Source organism: Engystomops pustulosus, chromosome 7 (genome assembly GCF_040894005.1).
Source record: "Engystomops pustulosus chromosome 7, aEngPut4.maternal, whole genome shotgun sequence".
Lineage (NCBI taxonomy): Eukaryota > Metazoa > Chordata > Amphibia > Anura > Leptodactylidae > Engystomops > Engystomops pustulosus.
Window position 1 is genome coordinate 46,224,135 of NC_092417.1, and position 20,848 is coordinate 46,244,982.

At 41.7% G+C, this 20,848-nt stretch overlaps 1 protein-coding gene across 4 annotated transcripts in view; it reads right to left on the reverse strand.

Annotated features, from left to right (window-relative positions):
- Positions 1-301: 301 nt before the first annotated feature.
- SLC35F4 (solute carrier family 35 member F4) overlaps positions 302-20,848 on the reverse strand; it is a 152,263-nt gene continuing 131,716 nt past the window's right edge. The window contains exons 4-8 of one of the 4 annotated variants that reach the window (XM_072115758.1): positions 16,645-16,864; positions 7,111-7,236; positions 4,465-4,657; positions 2,189-2,278; positions 302-790 (exon numbers count right to left, since the gene is read on the reverse strand). In XM_072115758.1, the coding sequence (XP_071971859.1) occupies positions 549-790; positions 2,189-2,278; positions 4,465-4,657; positions 7,111-7,236; positions 16,645-16,864 (871 nt within the window). In that variant the 3' untranslated portion in view covers positions 302-548. The remainder of the gene's footprint in view (positions 791-2,188; positions 2,279-4,464; positions 4,658-7,110; positions 7,237-16,644; positions 16,865-20,848) is intronic. The other 3 variants (XM_072115759.1, XM_072115761.1, XM_072115760.1) reach the window with 3 other exon arrangements.

Consider the following 20,848-nt stretch of genomic DNA (forward strand, 5'->3'; position numbering starts at 1 on the left):
CGCTCCAAACAGTCTAACAGACTTTGATTAATGTCCCCCAGGTCCAAACCGGTGCCCAATCTACTAAGTTTGCGCCCAATCTACTAAGAGGCCACAATCTTATTAAATTCTCCCAATTTATTTAAATATACAATAAGCTCAAGTGGTGACTGCAAGTGAATAGAATCATTTTCAACTCAATTTTCAACATAAATGCAAAGGGATTTAGAAACTGAACGTTAAAAATGTTCAGTTTTTAAATCCCTTTATTTTTTTTTACATTATATTTTGGATTTTGGACCCATTGCTTTGGTACTTTATTGGACCAGTGTAACTCATCTGCATTTCCAATGATTTGTCATTAGATTTTAACGTTTGAAAACACAGCAGAAGACCTTGCATAAAAAACTTTATTGTGTTATTTACACGTAGGTGTATAAATGTAAACATTATGCCTTAAAACTTAGAATCATTTGCAGATAAATACTATGATATTACATTACAGTTAGCGAAATCATTAAATTATATTCACAGAATATACATTCACGTGCATTCAAATGATGGTGGTTTTAAGACAGTGGTATAGACACTGTGCCGTTAGCCCTGCTCCTGCTCCTCGTGTGGACTCCAGCGTCTGCCACGTCCTCTGCATGCTCCTCTGTCTTCTTCTCTTTTAGGCTGTTGATGAATCGCAGGGTAATCTCATCCCATTCTTCAGGGAGCAGCATAAGCAGAAACCCAATGCAGATGATAATAGTAGCCCCTAGTCTGACAACGCTGAAAATGACTTCATGCTTGAGGAGGTCAATTACTGAATGGACAAAAAACGAAAAAAAAAGTATATTTCTTAGTTAATGAAGTTTATATCCAGTAAAATAGTTATACAATTCCAGCAGTAGGTAATATACAACATAATTAGTATACAAAGAGTATAGATGGGCAGTTTACCCAGTTAGTGTATTTGATCCTATGGATGTACAATACCTCTACATAAGTGAGTGTCTTGTTATATTACTTATTGCTGATCAATATCATCAATGTCAAATCAGTGTGTGTTTCTTGATCAACCTCTTCAACTCTTTAAAAAGCTAGCCAGCAGGGTTACCACCCACTAATCTGGAATTGGAATTTCTAATCTGACATGGGTCACTTTATATGGTTATAACTTTTGAGCACTTTAAGTTACCAAACCAAATTGGAGACAGTTTTTTCAAGATATAGTGGGGGTCATTTACTAAGGGCCCGATTCGCGTTTTCCTGACGTGTTACCCGAATAATTCCGATTTGCGCCGATTTTCCCTGTATTGCCCCGGGATTTTGGCGCACGCGATCGGATTTGTGGCGCATCGGCGGTTGGCATGCACGCGACGGAAATCGGGCAGCGTGGCCGAACGAAAACCCGAAGGATTCGGAAAAACCGCAGCATTTAAAAAAAAAAAAAATTGGTCGCACGGGCCATACTCACATGCACCATGATGAAGACGATGAACTCCGGGGCACCTCGGCGGACTTCGGCGCAGCAGCGCCACCTGGTGGACATCGGGCGCAGGACCTTCATGAATCGCCGGAAGACCCGACCGCTCGTCGGAGAAGCCGCCGCTGGAACGCGAATGGCCCGGGTAAGTAAATGTGCCCCGTTGTCTTCATTTTAGTCGTAAATTTTGGCCGATAAGTTTTGTGCTGATTTAGAAAAAATATATAAAAAATTAATTTTTTGGAAAAAAAAAGTGAAATGATCTTGTTTTCAGACAGATTGATTACATTTTAGGGCTAAATGAAAACTTTCATAAAAAATAAAAAAAAGATTACTCATCTTCAAAATTGTTATGCAATTTCTCCCGAGTACAGAGACCCCCCCACATGTGGATGTTTCTTATTGTATGGGCGTACAGGGAGGCACACAAGGGAAGGACGGCCATGCATTAGCCAGGCATTTACTATGGCCAGCTCTGGGGTCTTAGCTCAGACCCCAGGACTGCTATAATCTAAATCATGCGGTCGTGTTAACCGGAGCATTTACACCACTGACAACCCGTGTTACTGATGCTGGTTCAGCGCCGATACAGACATTGGCTCCACAGAGTATTACAGCATAGAGCGATTTAAGCAGGATTCTACGGTGTAATAGTACGGTGGGGGTTGGAATTAAATGATTATACAAATATAACCAGGCTTATATTTTACATTTACTTGGTTCTAATGCACTTACCGGCGTTACCTGGGACACTGAGGACAGTACCAATTGAAATTAGAATGGGATAAGTAAGGACAACACCAACATTCACTAAGATATTAAAAGCTGCAAGAAAGTGAAATGAAAATATAAAAATAAATTGACAAATGATATGCAAAGAATTATCAATATGCATACATTTTAAATAATCTGGTAATACTTTTCTACTACTATGCCCATATTTAGTCAGAATCGCAGCCTGTTTTTAGAGAGATCAGACTACATGTCTGTCTGCATACAAAATAGTAAAAATATTTTAATCAAGACAATATTTGGTTTTACTTTATTTTTCAATGTAGACACCCGAAAGAAGGAAACATTATTCTTCATGGCCTTCAAAATACAATACAATAATTGTTTGGCTTTGCAGAATTCTGGGTTTGCATCAGAAAAAGAATTTGACTACAGACAAAATTACATGATTTATCAGTGGGGGGGGGGGGGTCATTTATTAACACCTTTTTGACTTAAAAAAGGAGTAAACCATTTTTTGCTTCTATTTCTACTCCATTTGAGCAAAATGTTTGAGCAAATTGAGTCTTTTGCCCACTGTTGCCATTTCCCGAAAAGGGGGAGTGACTGGGGTGTGAAAAGTGGAGCCACTGTCCTATATATTAGGCACACACTGCACAGGGAAAACGGCTATCAAGACCAATGTGACAAATGCCGGTCTTGATAATTTTCTGTCAGTATGTACAGACAAATGGAAAATATCTGGAGCATTTTTAGACTGTGTAATTGAATTGATACTACTAGCATATTTTGGGACATTTTTACCATAAACATGCCCCAGTGAAACTATGGCAATATTGTGACTTAAAGGGGTATTCCCGTCTGGGAATTTAAATTTAATTGAATTCATTTGCCATATGTAAACATTTCTTCAATTGGATGTTATTAAAAAAATGTTCCTGTGTGAAGATAATTTCTCATAAATGTAGCAGTTTTGTCCCTTAGAAACGAGATAGCTTCCTCGGATACGACCTCCTCACATTTTGGCAGCGGTGGCCAGACATGCGCTATGGAGTCCTGTCTGACCACCTGGGTTCAGTAATCATTACCACAGGACGGCTTTGCGACCTGCAGTAACTCCCGGACATTTCATATACAAAAACCTTTTGCTTCTTTGTGCAATCACTCCAGCAGAGGTGGCCGTATCCTGGCACATAGCCTTGTTTCTAAGAGACCATATGACTACATTTATGAGAAATTATCTTTACCCACGTCAATTTTTTTTTTAATGACATCTAATTGAAGAAATATTTATATATGAAAGATTAATGAATCTGAATGCCCAGACGAGAATACCCCTTTAAACTAGTTTTGCTAAAATGTGCCAAAATTGTGTTGCCTTTTTGTGCATTTTACACTCAGGTCAAGTTGCACAATAGTAAATCTGACACAGTTTTAAAATGATAATCAAAAATAGATAATCTAAGGGACATGTATATGAGATGTAATTATATGTCCACTTTGGCTACCATTTTTTTCTAATCTTACTTAATAAAATTGGCACACATATACACATATAACACACAACAACTCTATGATCCTGCAGTAATATTTATTGGGGCTCAGTTGTACAAAAATGGGTTTAGTTAGCCTAAGGCTACATTTACAGGAACGTATGCTGGCCGGGCCATATTAGGGCCATAAGAGGAGGAGGGATGACACCTACCCTCTCCATAGAGGTGCATTGCGAATGGCCGTGCACACGGGGAAAGACAGGACATGGCCTATCTTTTTCCCGTGAACAGAGCGGTACGGTGGCCATTTCCGGCTATGGGGGACGTATGTACTGCCGCAAGCTTGCAGCCTTACACACTTCCCACATACGGTCACGTGAATGCGGCCTAAGCCAGATTTATCAAATGAGACATTTTAAGTAGCAAAATTTGTTGTAATCTCACTCCAGTTTGGGACGTGTTGTAGAAAATAATGTAAGATCTTAATACTGCAAAATTTATCAAACAGTTTATACCTTTGATGCATCTTTAGGTTAACACTGACTTGACAATGTCCCAAGACCACAAATGCCCCCAAACTGGATGTTACTTTTTGTGCTTTACCCTAAGCCTATTGGGTGATCTAAAACTATTGGGTGTTAGATAGCGGGAATTCCAGTCTATCATTATTCAGTCAACGAGAAGTAATCTTTACATTGAAGTTATACAGTGCAATGTAAAAAAAAAAAACAATAAAAATGATCTTAAATAAGTACTGCATTTTTAGGAAGACATGTTTCTACTCACCTAGCCAGAGACCGGCAACTCCACACAGGTACCCCCATGGTAAGGCTGAGAAGGATGACCAGTGCTCTACTTTGGTAAAATAAAGGATGATGGGTGTACATGAGATAAAGATTAAATTGAAAAATCCTAAAGTAGAAAAAAAATGTGCAGCCTCGCCAAAGTTAGCCGTTCCAAGAAACATCTTAAATAAAACCTGTAACAATAAGAATATCACTTGTTATAAATATCACTTAGTTAGCCTAAACTTTTGAAGGGGTTGTCTCAAATTTAGAAACATTTTATTTTTATATTAGAAACTTCGGCACTTTTTCTCATAGACTGGGTCTAATATTGAAGCTAAGCCTCATACATTTGATAATGAGTTTTCAATTGCTATAAGCAAGAATTTCGGCATATGTATGCCAACATTATAAGATCTGTTTGACACCACTGTGAACCATCAGAGACATATGCTCTGTCTAGACCAGATGTTCTCAACCTTTGAGTTGCGATCCCTCGTGGTTCCCACAACCTAACACCATGGAAAATATGAGTTTTTTCAGTCTTAGGAACCGAGACTCCGCAGGGGAGAGTGCCCGCGCCCAACTCCCACATGTGGCAGTGGAGCATGGGAGCACTTGAGGTGTGTGTGATAGAAGGAGAGCAGCGGAGCATGGTCCATGCGGCACAGGCGTAGATGCATCACAGCCAATGTGTGATGTCGTGTCTGCCTGTGGCAGGTGAAAATCTGCAGAGTCCTATGGAAGAGAAGACCCAATGCAGGCTGACTTATGATGTCATCAAGTGCCATGTTGCAGCTCTGGCATGGGAGTGAAAAAGACAGCAAGAGCAAAGAGAATGAGCAGACAAACAGTTAAAAGACAAGAGAAGGGGCAGAAAGGAACCAGGTAAATATGCTTTATTTATTTTTTTCCATATGGAAAAAAATAAATAAAACATATTTACCTGGTTCCTCTCTGCCCCTTCTCTTTTCTTTTGTTTAACTGTTATCACTGTGACTGCTGGCTTCTGGGGGCACCGCTGTGATTGCTGGCTACTGGGGGTATTACTGTGACTGCTGGCTTTTGGGGGGCAGCACTGTGAATACTGGCTACTAAGGGAAGCACTGTGAATACTGGCTACTAGGGGCAGGCATGGTGAATACTGGGGGCATCACTCACTATTTTCTACTGTGGGCATCAATATGACCACTGGGGTCATCACTGTAGCTACTGGGGTAGGCACTGAGACTACTGGTGGGATCACTGTGACAATGATTTCATTTCATAATTACAATTATGAAGTAGCATCAAAAATAATTTTATGGTTGGGAGCCACAACAACATGAGGAAATTTATTAAAGGGTTGCAGCATTAGGAAGGTTGAGAAGCATAGCTCTAGACCTAAACTTAAAGGGGAGCTGTGATTGGTTGCCATGGGCAACTAGAAATATTCTGACTTCAGACAGCTTGATAAATCTGCCCCAATATCACTTATTGCATTGTGATTTTAGTACCCATTCCTTCCAAATGAATGTAGCTTATGGATAATTACATATCAGGAGCATTGGAGGAACCTCTACAGCAGTTGGGGATCCTGTCAGTAAGAGGGACAACAGCAACACTAGCATACTTCCCAACTCTCCTACATTCAGAAGGATAATCCCAAATTTTGGGGTCTGTCCCGATGTCCCAGTTGGCTGAAGGCAGGGTCGGCTCCAGTTTTCATTAGGCCCTCGGCGACAGAGCCACAGTGGGCCCCTTTACAGTGAACTTACTTGGGGGCATTACAAATTCAGAAGCTGAAACAGTCTCATATTCCCTAGTTTATCATCCCAAACAACCCCCTCATCATTAATTTATATAAAGCACCCTTTGGATTCATTATGTACAGCCTTATGTGGGCCCCCAGCTGCTCTTGGCCCCGGCACTTGCCCAGGTATGTCCATTGCTGACACTGACCCTGGCTGAAGGTATAACCCGGGCTTCAACTATACTTCCATCTTATGGACATTGTTGAAGCCTCATTGTTGAAGAGTTGAAGACGATTGTGCTTCTGTCACTCCACACTGCAGCGGCAGATACTGATGTGGAGGATCCAGGAGAGGAAGGTATTTGATAGCAAAAAGGAAAAGATGGGGCTACACTATGGGTCGGATTATTGTATGTCAAAGGACTACAAAAAAGGGAAAACCTTATAAGTCAATGGGAATGCTATAGAGCCAGGTGCATTTTGAGGAGGGGACTAAAGAAATTGGGGCATTATAAAGAGAGGGCATATTCTAATATATAATTTGTTGGTCCATCACATTACACCCTGTGTAGTGTCCTATGACGGAGGTATTTTACTATATGGAGGCAACTAAGGGGGCAAACACAGTGTGGGGGCCACTTTGTGGATATGCTAGTGGTGGGTTGGGGGTAGGGCTTTGGTCCTGAAAACTGTCTACAGGCTTCTATGAAAGACATATCTTCTTTTGTTATGGGACATTTTAATCTAGCTTCTTACTGACTAGTAAACTGTATGTAAATGAGTTTATAAATTGTTTAAAATTTGCTAATACATAAGGATGGTTCTCTATGCTAACATATAGAACATACAGAATAATCCTTTGCACTCAGTAACAGCCATATATGACAACGTCTAGATGATGCAATGGCTCTTTACCTTATATAGTGCAGATGCCGAAGCAGATCCAACAGCGAGAGCCACTCCAATAATCGAGTCGCCATGGAAACCATCTGCATACGCCATCATGACAATCCCTGTTATTGCCATTATTGTAGCAACTATCTGTGCCAAAAAAAAAGGAGTAAACACATCTTTATTTCCTCTCATGAGAAGAATGTTCACATCACTGAGCAAGCTGGAGTATAAGCCCTGGAAAGTATGGCACATATTAGCTAATTACCAATACTGGAGGTGGCACAGCACCATCTGTGAATCAGAAATAAAGCTACATTGCAAGAGGTCCTCAAGAGAAACGTCGTATTGGTTTTCATCCTACAGCTTATGAAAACCTAATATGACGCCATGGTAATAACAATAAAGATCCCATTGACTATAATGGGGTCAACCAATTTATGTCAAAAGACTTTTCACCGGGGAGCGTGTCTGACATGAGGTACGTTGAACCTCTGGCCACAGGGGTACTCCCTGTTACATCATGGGGCACAATAGCGATGTAACCCATATGGTTAGTCTTGTACTGACCTATCTTTTTCATTCTGCCCTCTAATGGAATAATCAAATGAGCACGTGTGTTTAAGATGCATATACATTTAACAAGTTTAGCACTCTCTAATGCCTGGTAGGCTGTTCCAGACTATCTGCTCCAGTATAGGACCGACAATGTGACAGTAGACAGCCCATATAGTATACTGGCTACTGAAAATGTGGGTGCCATATGCACAGGAAGAGTGTGGTATGGAAAAAAATATATAAACTGGTTTGTAATTGTAATGAACAAAACCCATTAAAGGGAACCTGTCAGGAGAAATTGACCTAATAAACCACTACCAGGATGTTTTCAAGCAGCTAAACACATTCCAGACCTTGTTTCTTTCACAGTCCAGGTTGGCGGTAACATCCATAAAATCATCTTTGAAGTGACATGTAAATTGGTTGTATAAAGTCACGGAGACAGAGACTTGAACACAGAAGTCAAGCTCTCCTTGCCTCAAAATGCCCCCAAAAAATGCGGCGGTTTCTCCGAATCCGTCGGGTTTTCGTTCGGCCACGCCCCCTGATTTCCGTCGCGTGCATGCCGGCGCCGATGCGCCACAATCTGATCCCGTGCGCCAAAATCCCGGGGCAATACAGGGAAAAAACGGCGCAAATCGGAAATATTCGGGTAACACATTGGGAAACTGCGAATCGGGCCCTTAGTAAATGACCCCCACTGTGTACAGCCGTGCAACAGAGGAGGGAATAACCCTCAGAGGGGTGGTAACACTATTCCACTAAGACCTCATAAATTTAAACTATCAAAAGACCAAGAGAACACTCCCCTACTTCACCCTTACATTCTTATATCTGTTACAATACATATTTTGGCCATTGTTTTGGACAGATAATAGTAATTTATTTGAAAAAAGGCGTGAAGAGGTTAAAAAAATTCCAATGTTAAGGAAGGAGTTTAATGCATTGCCTAAAATATTAATAATTTAACATAACAGTAATGAACGAAGAGCAGTATACATTTATACCCCCACATGCACTATTCATAACCGCACTACAGAGTTTTTAATGAAATGTTATTCATAATTTATATAAATATAAACCGCTGGTCCCATGCTCTATGTAATAGTTGTTTTTTTTAATTTAAAATATTAATCATACTTGTATACAAATATGTGGAGAATATAAAGACACATATTTTGGTACCCTAAAAGTAGTCCTGAAGAAACCATGGCTTCTTTCCAAAAGACACACATGAGTACAGACTGTATCTAGTATAGTAGTTCAGCTCCAGCCAATTCTTACAATGCAATTCCAGACACAACCTATACACAGATGTGGCGCTGTTTTTGAAAGAATGCAGATTTGTAATTTTTTTTGGATTGTAGAATTCCATTGTAAATTATCTTAAATCTTATAAAATGCACAGTTTTTTTTTTTACAAACATCAGCGGTCCAAACCCCTGGGGCAAGGCCCAAGACCATGGAGGACCTGGTCTTAGTTTGCGGTCAAAGAACACAATAATCATATACTTACCTTTCCCCACTCCCACAAAGCAGCAGCAGTCTTATCTCTTCTCCTTGTTCAGGCCGATGTAAACTGGATTGAAGTCGTCAGCTGAGATGATGTGATCAAAACACGTCTGCTGGATTCAGAGCTGCGTACAGCCGCCACAAAGAGAAAAGCATTGCTGGAGCTTCGTGGGAGCGGGGAAAGGTAAGTATATGGTAGTTCTTTATTCACATCAAGTGTGGTTGGAGGGGGTAAACACCTCTTTATCTGTAGCCCCCTCCTAATAATGGCTCCTTCTGTGGCTTGCAGAAGGTAAGTGCAGTAAAAACAGCATTATAGGGAGGGGGCTACAGATAAAGAGGTACTTTAAGGAGGGGGCTACACAAAAGGGGAAGTATGAGGAGGGGGCTACAGAAAAGAGGGCACTATAAAAGGGTAGCAAGAAAGTGGGCAAAACTAGGGGGTCAGCTGCATGATAGGGGGTCAGTTGCTGGGAACAGGACATTATAAGAGGTGGAGCTGTGGAAAGGGGGCATAATAAAGGTTGGAGTTAGGAAAGCTTTTTTTCAGGTGCCATAGGGGGAATGAACGCAACCACATCGGTCCATGGAAAAAAATGTGCCGTGGAGCTGGTCCCTGGTCATAAAAAGTAAATTTCAGAATTTTAGAAACGAATATATAGCAGGTGATTGTAGAAAACTGTTAAAAACCAATTTTTCTACTAAATTCGTTCTAAGATAAACTGAAGGAAGATTACAGCAAAGGCGGACGGGACAGGGAATTGAGTAGTAATCATCTGCCATCAGGGAATCTGAGGGTAAATGAGGCAATCAGACAGGGACAGCTGGGAAGGGTGTTAAAGGGAACCTGTCACCAGAAATTGGCATAATAAACCACTACCGGTATGTTGTCAAGCAGCTGAGCACCTTCTGGATGATGTTTCTTTCATGGCCCTGAGTGGTGGCATCATCCAGAAAATCAGCTTTCAAGTGAGATGTAAACTGGTTGTATGTAGTCAAGGAGGCGGAGAATTTAACACTGAAGTCAAACTTTCCCTGCCGTAAAATGCCCCCTTCACTGTAATTGATGGTCCTGCGTCCAGGGATATTATTGATCAGATCTCCTGAAGTCCATCGCATAATGTCAATCACATGGGAAGAGGTGTTCAGAGGCAGAGAGAGCTTGACTTCAGTGTAAAATTCTCAGCCTCCTTGACTTTATACATCTAACTTCAAAGTTGATTTTCTGGATAATGCCGCCAATCTGAAAGAAACATGATCTAGAAACTGTTCAACTACTTGACAACATATTGGTAGTGGTTTATAAGGCCAATTTCTGATGACAGGTTCTCTTTAAGTCTCTTTAAGTCCACTGTCTCCGTGTGTCTCCGTCCGTTCCCCTCTACAGCACCAACAAAATATGCACACTTCAAGCAGCGCCATGTACAGTCCTAATATATAAATTCATTTGTGACTGGATATATTTCAGAAGGCAGATACAGCGACTTTTACGTGTATTTACTGTCTTGATATTTAAGTCTTCTCCCTATGTCACAGCACAAGAAGATATGCTGATGTGGCTAGAAAAATGCTGAGCATCCTAAAAGGCTTTTCATCTGCGGTAGAATCCTAAACTCTACGTTTTACGCTTTGACAGTAATCCAAGTTGTGTTTTCCAGATTTTCTTTAGTTATGTCAGTATAAGTGAATTATCTCCTACCATTAAGCAGATAAGGTAAATGAAATTTACATTAGCTTATTAATGTAACTCACAATATGGAAACTGAGCTTCAGCTAAGCCCTTTCCCACCAAACTGAACCACTCATATTAATATAATGGGGCAGATTTACTTACCTGGTCGCGTTCTCTGCGGAGGATTCGTGTCTTCCGGCGATTCACTAAGGTAGTTCCCCCGATGTCCACTAGGTGTCGCTGCTGCGCTGAATTCCGTCAGAGTTCACTGAAGTTCACCAAGCCAGGCCGGGTGCAGGTAAGCGCTTGTCAAGCGACACATTTATTTTTTTTAAATACGGCCGTTTCTCCGAATCTGACGGGTTTTCCAACGTCCAAGCCTCCGATTTCTGTCCCGTGCATGCCGTCGCAGATGCGCCACAATCCGATCGTTTGCGCCAAAATCCCGGGGCAATTCAGGGAAAATCGGCGCAAAACGGGAACATTCGTGTATCCAGCCGTAAAAACGCGATTCGTGCCCTTAGTAAATGACCCCCATTGTGTACAGTATTGCAGGTTATACTTAGCTACAATATCGAGCAAATCCAATGCATTTTTTATTTAATAAGAAAGTCGCCTTTTCCTGCCCAATTTAGTGCTGATGTTTATGTAAGACGAAATATATCTTATATGTTGTACAATATGGGTTATACTTTTTACTCCTCCTTGACCACCTTGTATACTTATCACTAGCTGTATGTAGCTTCTTGTCGTATAACTTTTGCAAATTGTTACACAGGCATTGTTTTTGCGATTTTTTTAGGGGAAAAAAGCACAACTCTAAAGTCACACAAGGTCTGAAAAAATACACCACCGTGGCATATATCCGTGCAACACTGGATACATCATATGCATATTGCAGCAAAGGCTTGCCGGTAACACCCGCAGTCGGTGCTAGCACCGGCAAAGCTTGCAGAGGATCATCATGATTGGGTCGCCATGACAGCCTCGGGTCTTTTAACCCTTTCATTACAATGTGCCATCAGCACATTGTAAGAAAAATCCCCATATACTGCCATATTGTGGTATGGAAGTATATGATAGGATCAATCAGACAACCGAGGGTTAAAGTACCCTATGGAGTCTGAAAAATAGTAAAAATTAAAAAAAAGTTTTAAAAAAATTATAATAAAAAAACTTAAAAATCACCTTCTTTCCATAGATATAAATATAAATAAACAGTAAAAATCATAAACCCATGTCCAACAATCAAAATATAATAACTTTTTCCTGTGTTTAACCCAGTAAGTGTAAAATGGCATTTATTTGCCATTTTAAAAAAATATAAAAAATTCTATAAAAAGTGCCCAAAAGGTTGCACAGTCCTAAAATTAATAGCATTAAAAACGTCATCAAAAGTCTCAAAAAATGACACCACCCACAGCTCCGTACACCAAAGTATTAAAAAGTTATTAGCGCAAGAAGATAGCAAAAAAAAAATATTTTATACAGGTTTTAATTTTTGTAAATGTATGAAAACATTATAAAACCTATACAAATTTGTTATCCCTGTAGTCGTACCGACCCGAAGAATAAAGTAGACATGTCATTTGGGGCATGCAGTGATATCCGTAAAATCCAAGCCCACAAGAAAACGGTGCAAATGTGTTTTTTCACCAATTTCTCTGCATTTGGAATTTTTTCCCCGCTTCCCAGTACACGGCATGGAATATAAAATACCAACATTTTGAAGTGCAATTTGTTAAGCAGAAAAAAAGCCGTCACAGAGCTCTGTACATGGAAAAATAAAAAGGATAGATTATAGATTTTTGAAGGTGGGGAGTGCAAAATGAAAACGCAAAAATGAAAAAGGGCTGCGGCGGGAAGGGGTTAATACTGCCAATTGCACTCTGTCAGCAGCCTGCATGTTGCTGGTTTACAAATCACAGTCTGGTCTGCGTAGGATTCATACCTCAGGGTTTAATTTTTTTTTCAATTGCTTTTATCCCACATTTCGGGAGAGTAGAATAGAAGCAGAATCCAAAACTCACCTTTCCTCATTCCCCCGAACGTGTACCGCGGGCACATGCCGCAGAAAGAAGGTGGCTGCAGGCGCTGTTCCGGGGGGAACGAGGAAAGGTGATTTATTTTCCTTTCCCGGAGGGGGGAGCAGTGTGTCTACAGGGGAGGGAGCAGTGTGTGTACAGGGGGAGGGGGGGGGGCAGTGTGTGTACAGGGGGGGGGGGCAGTGTGTCTACAAGGGGAGGGAGGGGCAGTGTGTCTACAAGGGGAGGGAGGGGCAGTGTGGCTACAGCAGTCTCAAGGTATGTTTGGTTCATAACGCATGAAATCAAATGGTAGATTTTCTTTAACATCTTCTAGATCTTATTTATTTTATGGCCCAGGTTGGTAGCATCATCCAAAAAACAACTTTGAAGTGAGATATTAATTGGTTGTATAAAGGTAGAGAGGCGGAGAGTTTAATACCAAAATCAAGCTCTCCTTGCCTCTATACGCCTCCTCTTATGTGATTGACATCATACGCCCGACTTCAGGAGATCTGGTCAATGATGTCCCTTGATTCAGGACCATCACTTACAGGAACATCACTTACAGGACCATCACTTACAGTAAATGGAGCTTTCTGAGGCAGGGAAAGCTTGACTTCAGTGTTAAATTCTCCGCCTCATTGACTTCATTAAACCAATTTTTACATATCATTTCGAAGTTAATTTTCTGGATGATGCCACCACATTGGACCAGGAAAGAAACATGATCTAGAAGCTGTTCTGCTGCTTAACAACATACTGGTAGTGGTTTATAAGGCCAATTTCTGATGACGGGTTCCCTTTAATAAATTTCCCCCCCATTGTGAATGTGAGAAGATTAACCCCATTCTACCTGTTCATCCTGGGCACAGCAGTGTGCACCAGTCCCGTTCATCTTTCCCTCCAGTACCCAAGTTTCTTAGACACAGATCAGATACTTTAAATATTGGTCAAATTTAGGTCTAGGATATCACAAATGTTGGGGAAAATAGTGGAGCTCAATGGTTTATTAGCATAGCTTTATATCCTGCTGAGCTTTATATCCTGTTTTGAGTTAAAAATTACATTTTGCTTTTGTAACTTATTGCAGTAATAAAAATATTTTGAACGTTTATTCTGTCCGTAAATTCACTAGAATGCAGACTTCATTGTTGAGTTGAGAATCTGTCTACATGGCGGGTAAGGAGCTGTGATGCATTTCCATTTGTTGCGGCATTATAAAGGGAGAGCGCTTATCTGCTGTGAACCCACAGAATAAGCTGGCAGGGAAATGAGAAGCGCCGGCTACGTAGGATGGATCAGTAAACCACTGACATGCTGTAACTCTCTCTATTCAGAGGCTCTCGCTTTTCTGCAATCAATCTACTTGAGCCCTGGTTAAATTATAAGATATATTTGGTTTGCATATAGAATGGCAGACAGTCAATAGGGAAACAAAACACGTCTAGGACTGTCAGTTCTTGGTCAGATTAATGAAAAGTCACCAAGACAATGGGGCACATTTACTAAGGGCCGTGCGCCTGTTTTCTGGAGAACTTTGCACATTGTTTCTAGTGCAAACTGATTACACAGGTATTTAAGAAATGTCCGCGCCACATTTGTGTTGCATGGGACCCTTCTGTGGCTTGGCTGTACTAGGCATCATGCAACATAAATTAGGGTGGGGGTGTTGGTGCTCAGTCGGATCGTGCTCCAGATTTGACATGCAAAGTCCGACAGAATTGTGTAGCACTCCCCATGTTAAAGGTGCACCAAAAACAAAAGTGGTGCACTCTGTTGGGGCAGTGCAGGGAACGCCAGATTCATGAAGAACGTGCGCCAGAAATCCTGAATCTGGCGCCCCCTGTACACTACACAGGGAAACTGCATATAGTGCAGACTGCACTATTGTTAGAAAACGTGCCCCATTTTCTCTCAAACTGCCTGACTTGTCTATGGAAGCTTCTTAAAGGAAATCTACCACTTAGAAAAGCTCAATGTAAACTAAGCACACTCAAATTTAGCTGCTGTCACCATTAACAGGTGCTTCTTTTCATTATCCATAAAATTTTAACATTTCTTTTTATCATTTTTATTTTTGCAAATTAGCAGCGGTCATTTTTGTGCACACCACACAGGGTACTTGGTGCTCTACTGTTAACTGCTAATTCACGCTTTCAGCTCTGCTTCTTTCCTACCCCCTCTCTCGGATCCAGCAGTTCCTGTTAGGCAGTGATGTTTCCTGGCTCTCGGGAACGCTTGTGCATGCGCGGACGCAGTTCCTTGCTTCTCAATACAAACTCTGCGTGGCTGTTCGTTGAGGGGGCCTACTGTGGGCAGGTGTGAGAGGCGAGTGACGTCACTGCCTGAGTCTGCGATAGGGAACAGAGTAGAAGTGGAGCAGGAGCTGCACATAAATTATTAGCAGAGAAACGCTGAACACCGTGTGTGATGTGCACAGGAGCAACTGGTGCTAATTTGCATAAGTTTGCATGAATTTACAAGGTTTTTTTTATAATGAAGACAAGTGCCTACATTACGGTGCACATGTGATTGTGCATGGTTTAAATTGCGCTTTTCTAAGTGGTAGATTTCCTTTAACTTCCCATGTGGTCAGGGTCAGCTCCAGGTTTCAGTGGGCCCCTGGGCGACAGAGCCTCAGCGGGTCCCTTTGCAGTGAACTCAGGTGGCACCATTAAAAATTAAGAAACTAAACAATCCCCTGTTCCCCAGTTTTTCATACCAAACAGCCCCCTCATGGTTATATTATATAAAGCATCCTCTTGGTTATTTTATATAAAGCCCCCCTCACTTCCTAAGGATTCATTAGATACAGCCCCTCTCACCCCCATGGATTTCTTGTGTACAGCCTTATGTGGGCCCCCCCTGCAGCTCTGGGCCCGGGCACATGCCCAGGTATGTCCAGTGCTGGCGCCGGCCCTGCATGTGGTTGCACTGTAGGGCAATTGCTATTAATACACTGTATGTTTGACGTTTTCCATCAGTCTCATAGAAAGCAATTGAATGGGTGTTCATTAGCGGCCACTCAGTTTATCTGAAGGTAAAAGGGGAACCCCAGTAATGGAGGTCAATAGGTATCCAGCTGATCAGCAAATAATCCCCTATCCTGCTTCGCATATGCTATTTCCCAAATTTAATATGTAAATATTTCTTAAGAAAAGCCTGAATGTGAATGTAAATTATGATTGAGAATAGAGATCTACAGTTCAGTGTCAAATTCCAACTTAATTAGCTTAGGTTACCTTGGCATATGGTCCATGTCATCAGCATCAACATGGAGCAAGGTTAAAGGGAACCTATCACCAGGGACCTCGTTTTCACTAAAGACAGGTTACAGAAGCCCATTACAGCTGCAGTGCACATCTGCCTTATGCTTCCTCTAAGCATTTGCATTAAAATATAATTGTGTACTATAACTTACCTTGCACCCTAACAGAATCCTCTGTGTAGTCCCAGTGGTTGGGCTTTGGTTTGGATGCATTTCAAAAAACAACATGTGAATTGTTTATGCTGCAAACTCCTCAGCTCTCAGCTCCCCCACTGATGTCAGCTCATCAGGCTGTGAGCTCTGTGAAGAGGCAGGAGGGAGGAGCTGTACAGGAGCACAAATATGGGGTCCAAGAGCTGAGGAGTCTGCAGCACAGAAAAGACACGTGTTTTTTACTTTATTAAAGCTCAGAACTAAGGCAAGATGAGATAGATTTACAGAATATCTAGAAATAGAATCTGGTTAGTGAAATTTCATAACCATAGAGTAAACAAGAATAACAGGTGCGTTGGCCATCTTACCCGTACACCCATGAACTTGTCCTTCAAGACAATCCATGAGAGCAGGAACATGAAGGCTTTGTTGCAGCAGAATAGTGCAGACACGTCAGTGGCTGTGAGTTTTTTAAGAGCAAGTAAGTAGAGGTAATTTGTCAAAGTCCATAAAATGGAAAAAGGGGCAGTCCTTTTAAGGAAGAGCTTCAGTGTCAAGCCATCTTCTCCAAAAATTCGACTGCATTCCCTGCCGACAGAAAGAAAATATTTCATAATTATATTTTGCATATAGTGATTTGTATAATCAGACATATTGTGGCTCATTTACTAAGGGTCCGAACGTCGCACTTTCGTTGGGTTCCCGAATATTTCTGATTTGCGCCGAATCCTCCCGGGATTGTGTCACATCGGCGCCGGCTTTCATGCGACAGACCTGGGGGGCGTGGCCGTCGGACAACCCGCCGGATTCGTAAAAACAGCGGAATTTAAAAAAGAATTTGTGTCGCAAGATCAGTACTTACATGCACCGGGTCAAAGAAGATGAACTCTGGCAGACCTCGGCGCAGCAGCGACACCTGCAGGATATCGGGCGCAAGACCTTAGTGAATCCCGGAAGACCCGAATCAGCTTCGGACAACGCACCACGGTATCGTGGCTGGACCGGGTAAGTAAATGTGCCCCAGTAACCTCCTGTAAGGGTCAGGTATAAAAGCAGCCACCAACGCCACCCAACATCTATGTGATATAGCAGATAAGACCGCGGTTTAACTCTTACAATCATAATTCACCTGGCATTGGGTGTCCAAAACTTTCTAAATTTGAAAAAAAAAGGGAAACTTAATTTTAAATATCATGGTAATGGTAATGGTAATGGTATTGTAATGTAAACTGGGACATAACTAGATGGCAATGGATGCACCTCTTACATTATTTATTTCAAAGACATTCTAGGAAATGTTCCAGCTCTTCAGTTTTCCTGTTTATAATGTAAATCAAAGTCTTACTAAAGTGCATAATCCATACATAATATTAGATTTCTCGGTGTGATGACATCATTAAGACACAGTCAAGCCTGACCTTCCCGCTACATGGAGACACTTCAGCCCCAGGTGTAAGTTCCTTAGAGCAATCAAGTCATTATTAATAACCCAGACACAGCAAACAAATGTAGCAGATTCATCTCCGTACAGCTCAGCGCTTTGTCACTGTTATCTTACATTTACAGCTTGGAAACAGACGCTGACAGGAAGATCCCTACAGGACGCGGTGCTGACTCGGTATCAACATTGTGTAAAACGGAGAGGAATTCTTTACCATCCGCTAACACACAACAATCTCTCTGCTGTATGGAAATTTACTCTGTCATCCTGGCATAGGTGTCATAGAAATATTACCTTTGTTAGATGTTGTTGCTTTTAGATAACAGCCTAAGCCTTGCCTTGTAAGAACAAGTTGAGCTGGAGTGGTGCTGCATTCACCCAAAATACATAAAATACTTGATCTCAGATACACTACCGTCACCTAAAGGTTATATTTGTTCAGAATTTGGTGCAAAAATATTTTTAAAAATCAGAATTTAGTGCAAATGTTGCTGGTTGTTTGATAAACTGATGTGTTAGGGCAGCAAGTGGCTTAGTGACTAGCACTACAGCCTTGCAGCACTGAGGTCCTGGATTCAAGTCCCACACAGGACAACATCTGCTAAGAGTTTGTATGCTTTCTCCGTGTTTGTGTGGGTTTCTTCAGGGTCCTACGGTTTCTTCCCACAATCTGAAACAAACTTGTAGGTTGAACATATTGTGAGCCCCACTGGGGACAGGGACTGGTCTGGCAAGCTCTGTGCAGCGCTGCGTAAACTCTGAGCACTGTATAAGTAAAGGAATAATTATTATTGTGTAATCTATGGCCACAACTGAATAGAAGATATGCAACATCCCCACCGAGGCCTGGCCTTTTCTTGGGGGCCTGGAGGCAGCCGGGCCCAGAGTACCGGAGTGGCTGGCTAGTGTGGCCTTGGTCACGCTGTGGTCAGGGTGCTTGGAATTGGGACCGGAGGACTGACCTACAGCCTGGCAGGTCTCCAGCAGGTGGTGGTGCAAGAAATATGAAGGGAGAGGCTGATGTACTGGTTTCTTCCTGGGGCACCCCCTGAATGTCTGTAGGATGAATCCATGGGTAGTGGATGGGGAAGCCCGTGGTGGTAAGAGCCGTATCCCGAGATCAGACGGAGGCAACATTGTGCAAATCAACTTACAGTTCTTTATTGAAGAGCAGGCAACACCCAAACACAATAACACAGCAGATGCTGGAGTGGTCATGGAGAGTTGGTCCGCAGGAAAGGTGCACACAGCATGATAGTAGATGCAGGCTGGGCTGGTTCAGCGAGAACTGTGTCCTAGTAGTAGAAGCTGCAGTTCTTGGCTTCAGTCTCCAGACCCTGGTGTCAGGCAGTAGGCCTGAGGCACTAGAAGTTCCTGGTATTAGTATCTGCAGCAGCACTGGCATGTGCTGCACACTCTCCTCTGCAGTCTGACTCCAAGATGGAGTCTCTCACCCTAACTGAACCATGTGCTCTCACCCAGTAGGGGTTTTTATACTCCCCCTGGTCAGGTGGTAGCACCTCTCCAATCACACTCCAGCTTTAATAAAAGACAGACCATTGGCTAATCACATACACCAGTTAACTGTTGCCTTGCCAGGCAGTATCTTCAAGCTGAAATTACTAAGTTTCCCATGTTACAGCTTCTAGCATGGAGGGGGACACTTTCGCAACATCTACCTAACACCTAACCGTTTGCATCTGCAGATACTTAACTGCTTATTTTGTGTGACTCAACAATTGTGCCAGAGAAGATCAACTCTCTATCAATTTTCACATGGTGTTCTTGGCAACAGATTTAAAGTGGGGTTCAAACCACAACCTAACCTGTCTCCCAGAGTTTTTTGCTCATAGGGACAAGACGCATCATGCCCCGTTTTCCTGCAATAGTAGCGTAATCACTGTTTCAGGTAACCATATGTGGATATGCCCCATGGTATGAAGCTGATATACAGTGTACAGTATGTCCAAAAACATGACATGTCACTCCCTCATTTCATCTTTGATCTGATGAGCACCCCCATCTATCAGGGGGCATATGTTGTTGAAATGCTATCAATCTATAGATAGAACAGATAGATAAGTCTTGTAAAAAAAAAAAAGGAGCATAAATTCTTTCTTTCTTAATGGAAACGGAAACGACAATGAGAGCACTTAGATTTTTGCCTTAAAATTCTTTGATGTTGAAGACAATGGACAAGGTCGATGGAAATGGTGTTTCCTGGACTACATGGGACATGGTAAAGAATCCATTGTCACTGAGTCAATATTTTTACCCTTTTGCAGGATACATTTTACAAAAAATATGGATGTCATGCAGGGTGCATTGTACTCATTTCAAACATTAACTTGATCTATAAAGAGTGGCTCTACAAATACTGGATGCGGATGGCCTACATTTGTAAAATGATATCGGCAGCTCTTGGTCAACCATTGTGAATAAAAAGATATGTCCAAATACAAAGTAACCTCAATGATAGTTTCACTTGTAAACTACTGTAAGGCCATGTTCACATAGTCCAATAGTTTGAAGGAGTTCCAGGCATCAAAGATCGATAATCCATCAGTAACAGATTAGTGACACCCCTACCATCCAGCTGCAGCTGATATTACCAGCTCTTTGGCAGGTGAGCGGGAGGGAGTAAAAATATGGAGGCGTGCATAATTACTAGATGAAGAAGCCCCGGCTGTCTGTATGCACAGGAGCCCCGGGGGGACTATTTAGCATATTTTTGCCACTACTTAAAGCTTAACGAAAAGATGTTCCATTAAATAGAACTAAAGTCCGTCCAGTATGTATAAACAGCATAAATCATAACCACCCAAGTGGTAATTTTCCTGTAAAGCACTTTAATGTTGAGCTTCTGAGATGGCTCCAGATATCAGCCGATTGCTGGCGATCTTTGACTTTCACTGATCCGATATTGATGAACTATCCTAAGGAATGGTTATAAGTGCCTAAAGCCTGGAAACCCTATTTAACAAGTATGAAAGGTACTTTCGATGGTATTGTTATTTATATTATGTACTATCAATGGCCATATTGTATAGCTTCTATAACAAATAGTCTACTATAATTAATGTCAGGTCTGATTTGTTTTGACTGATTAATGAATCTTACTCATTGCATTC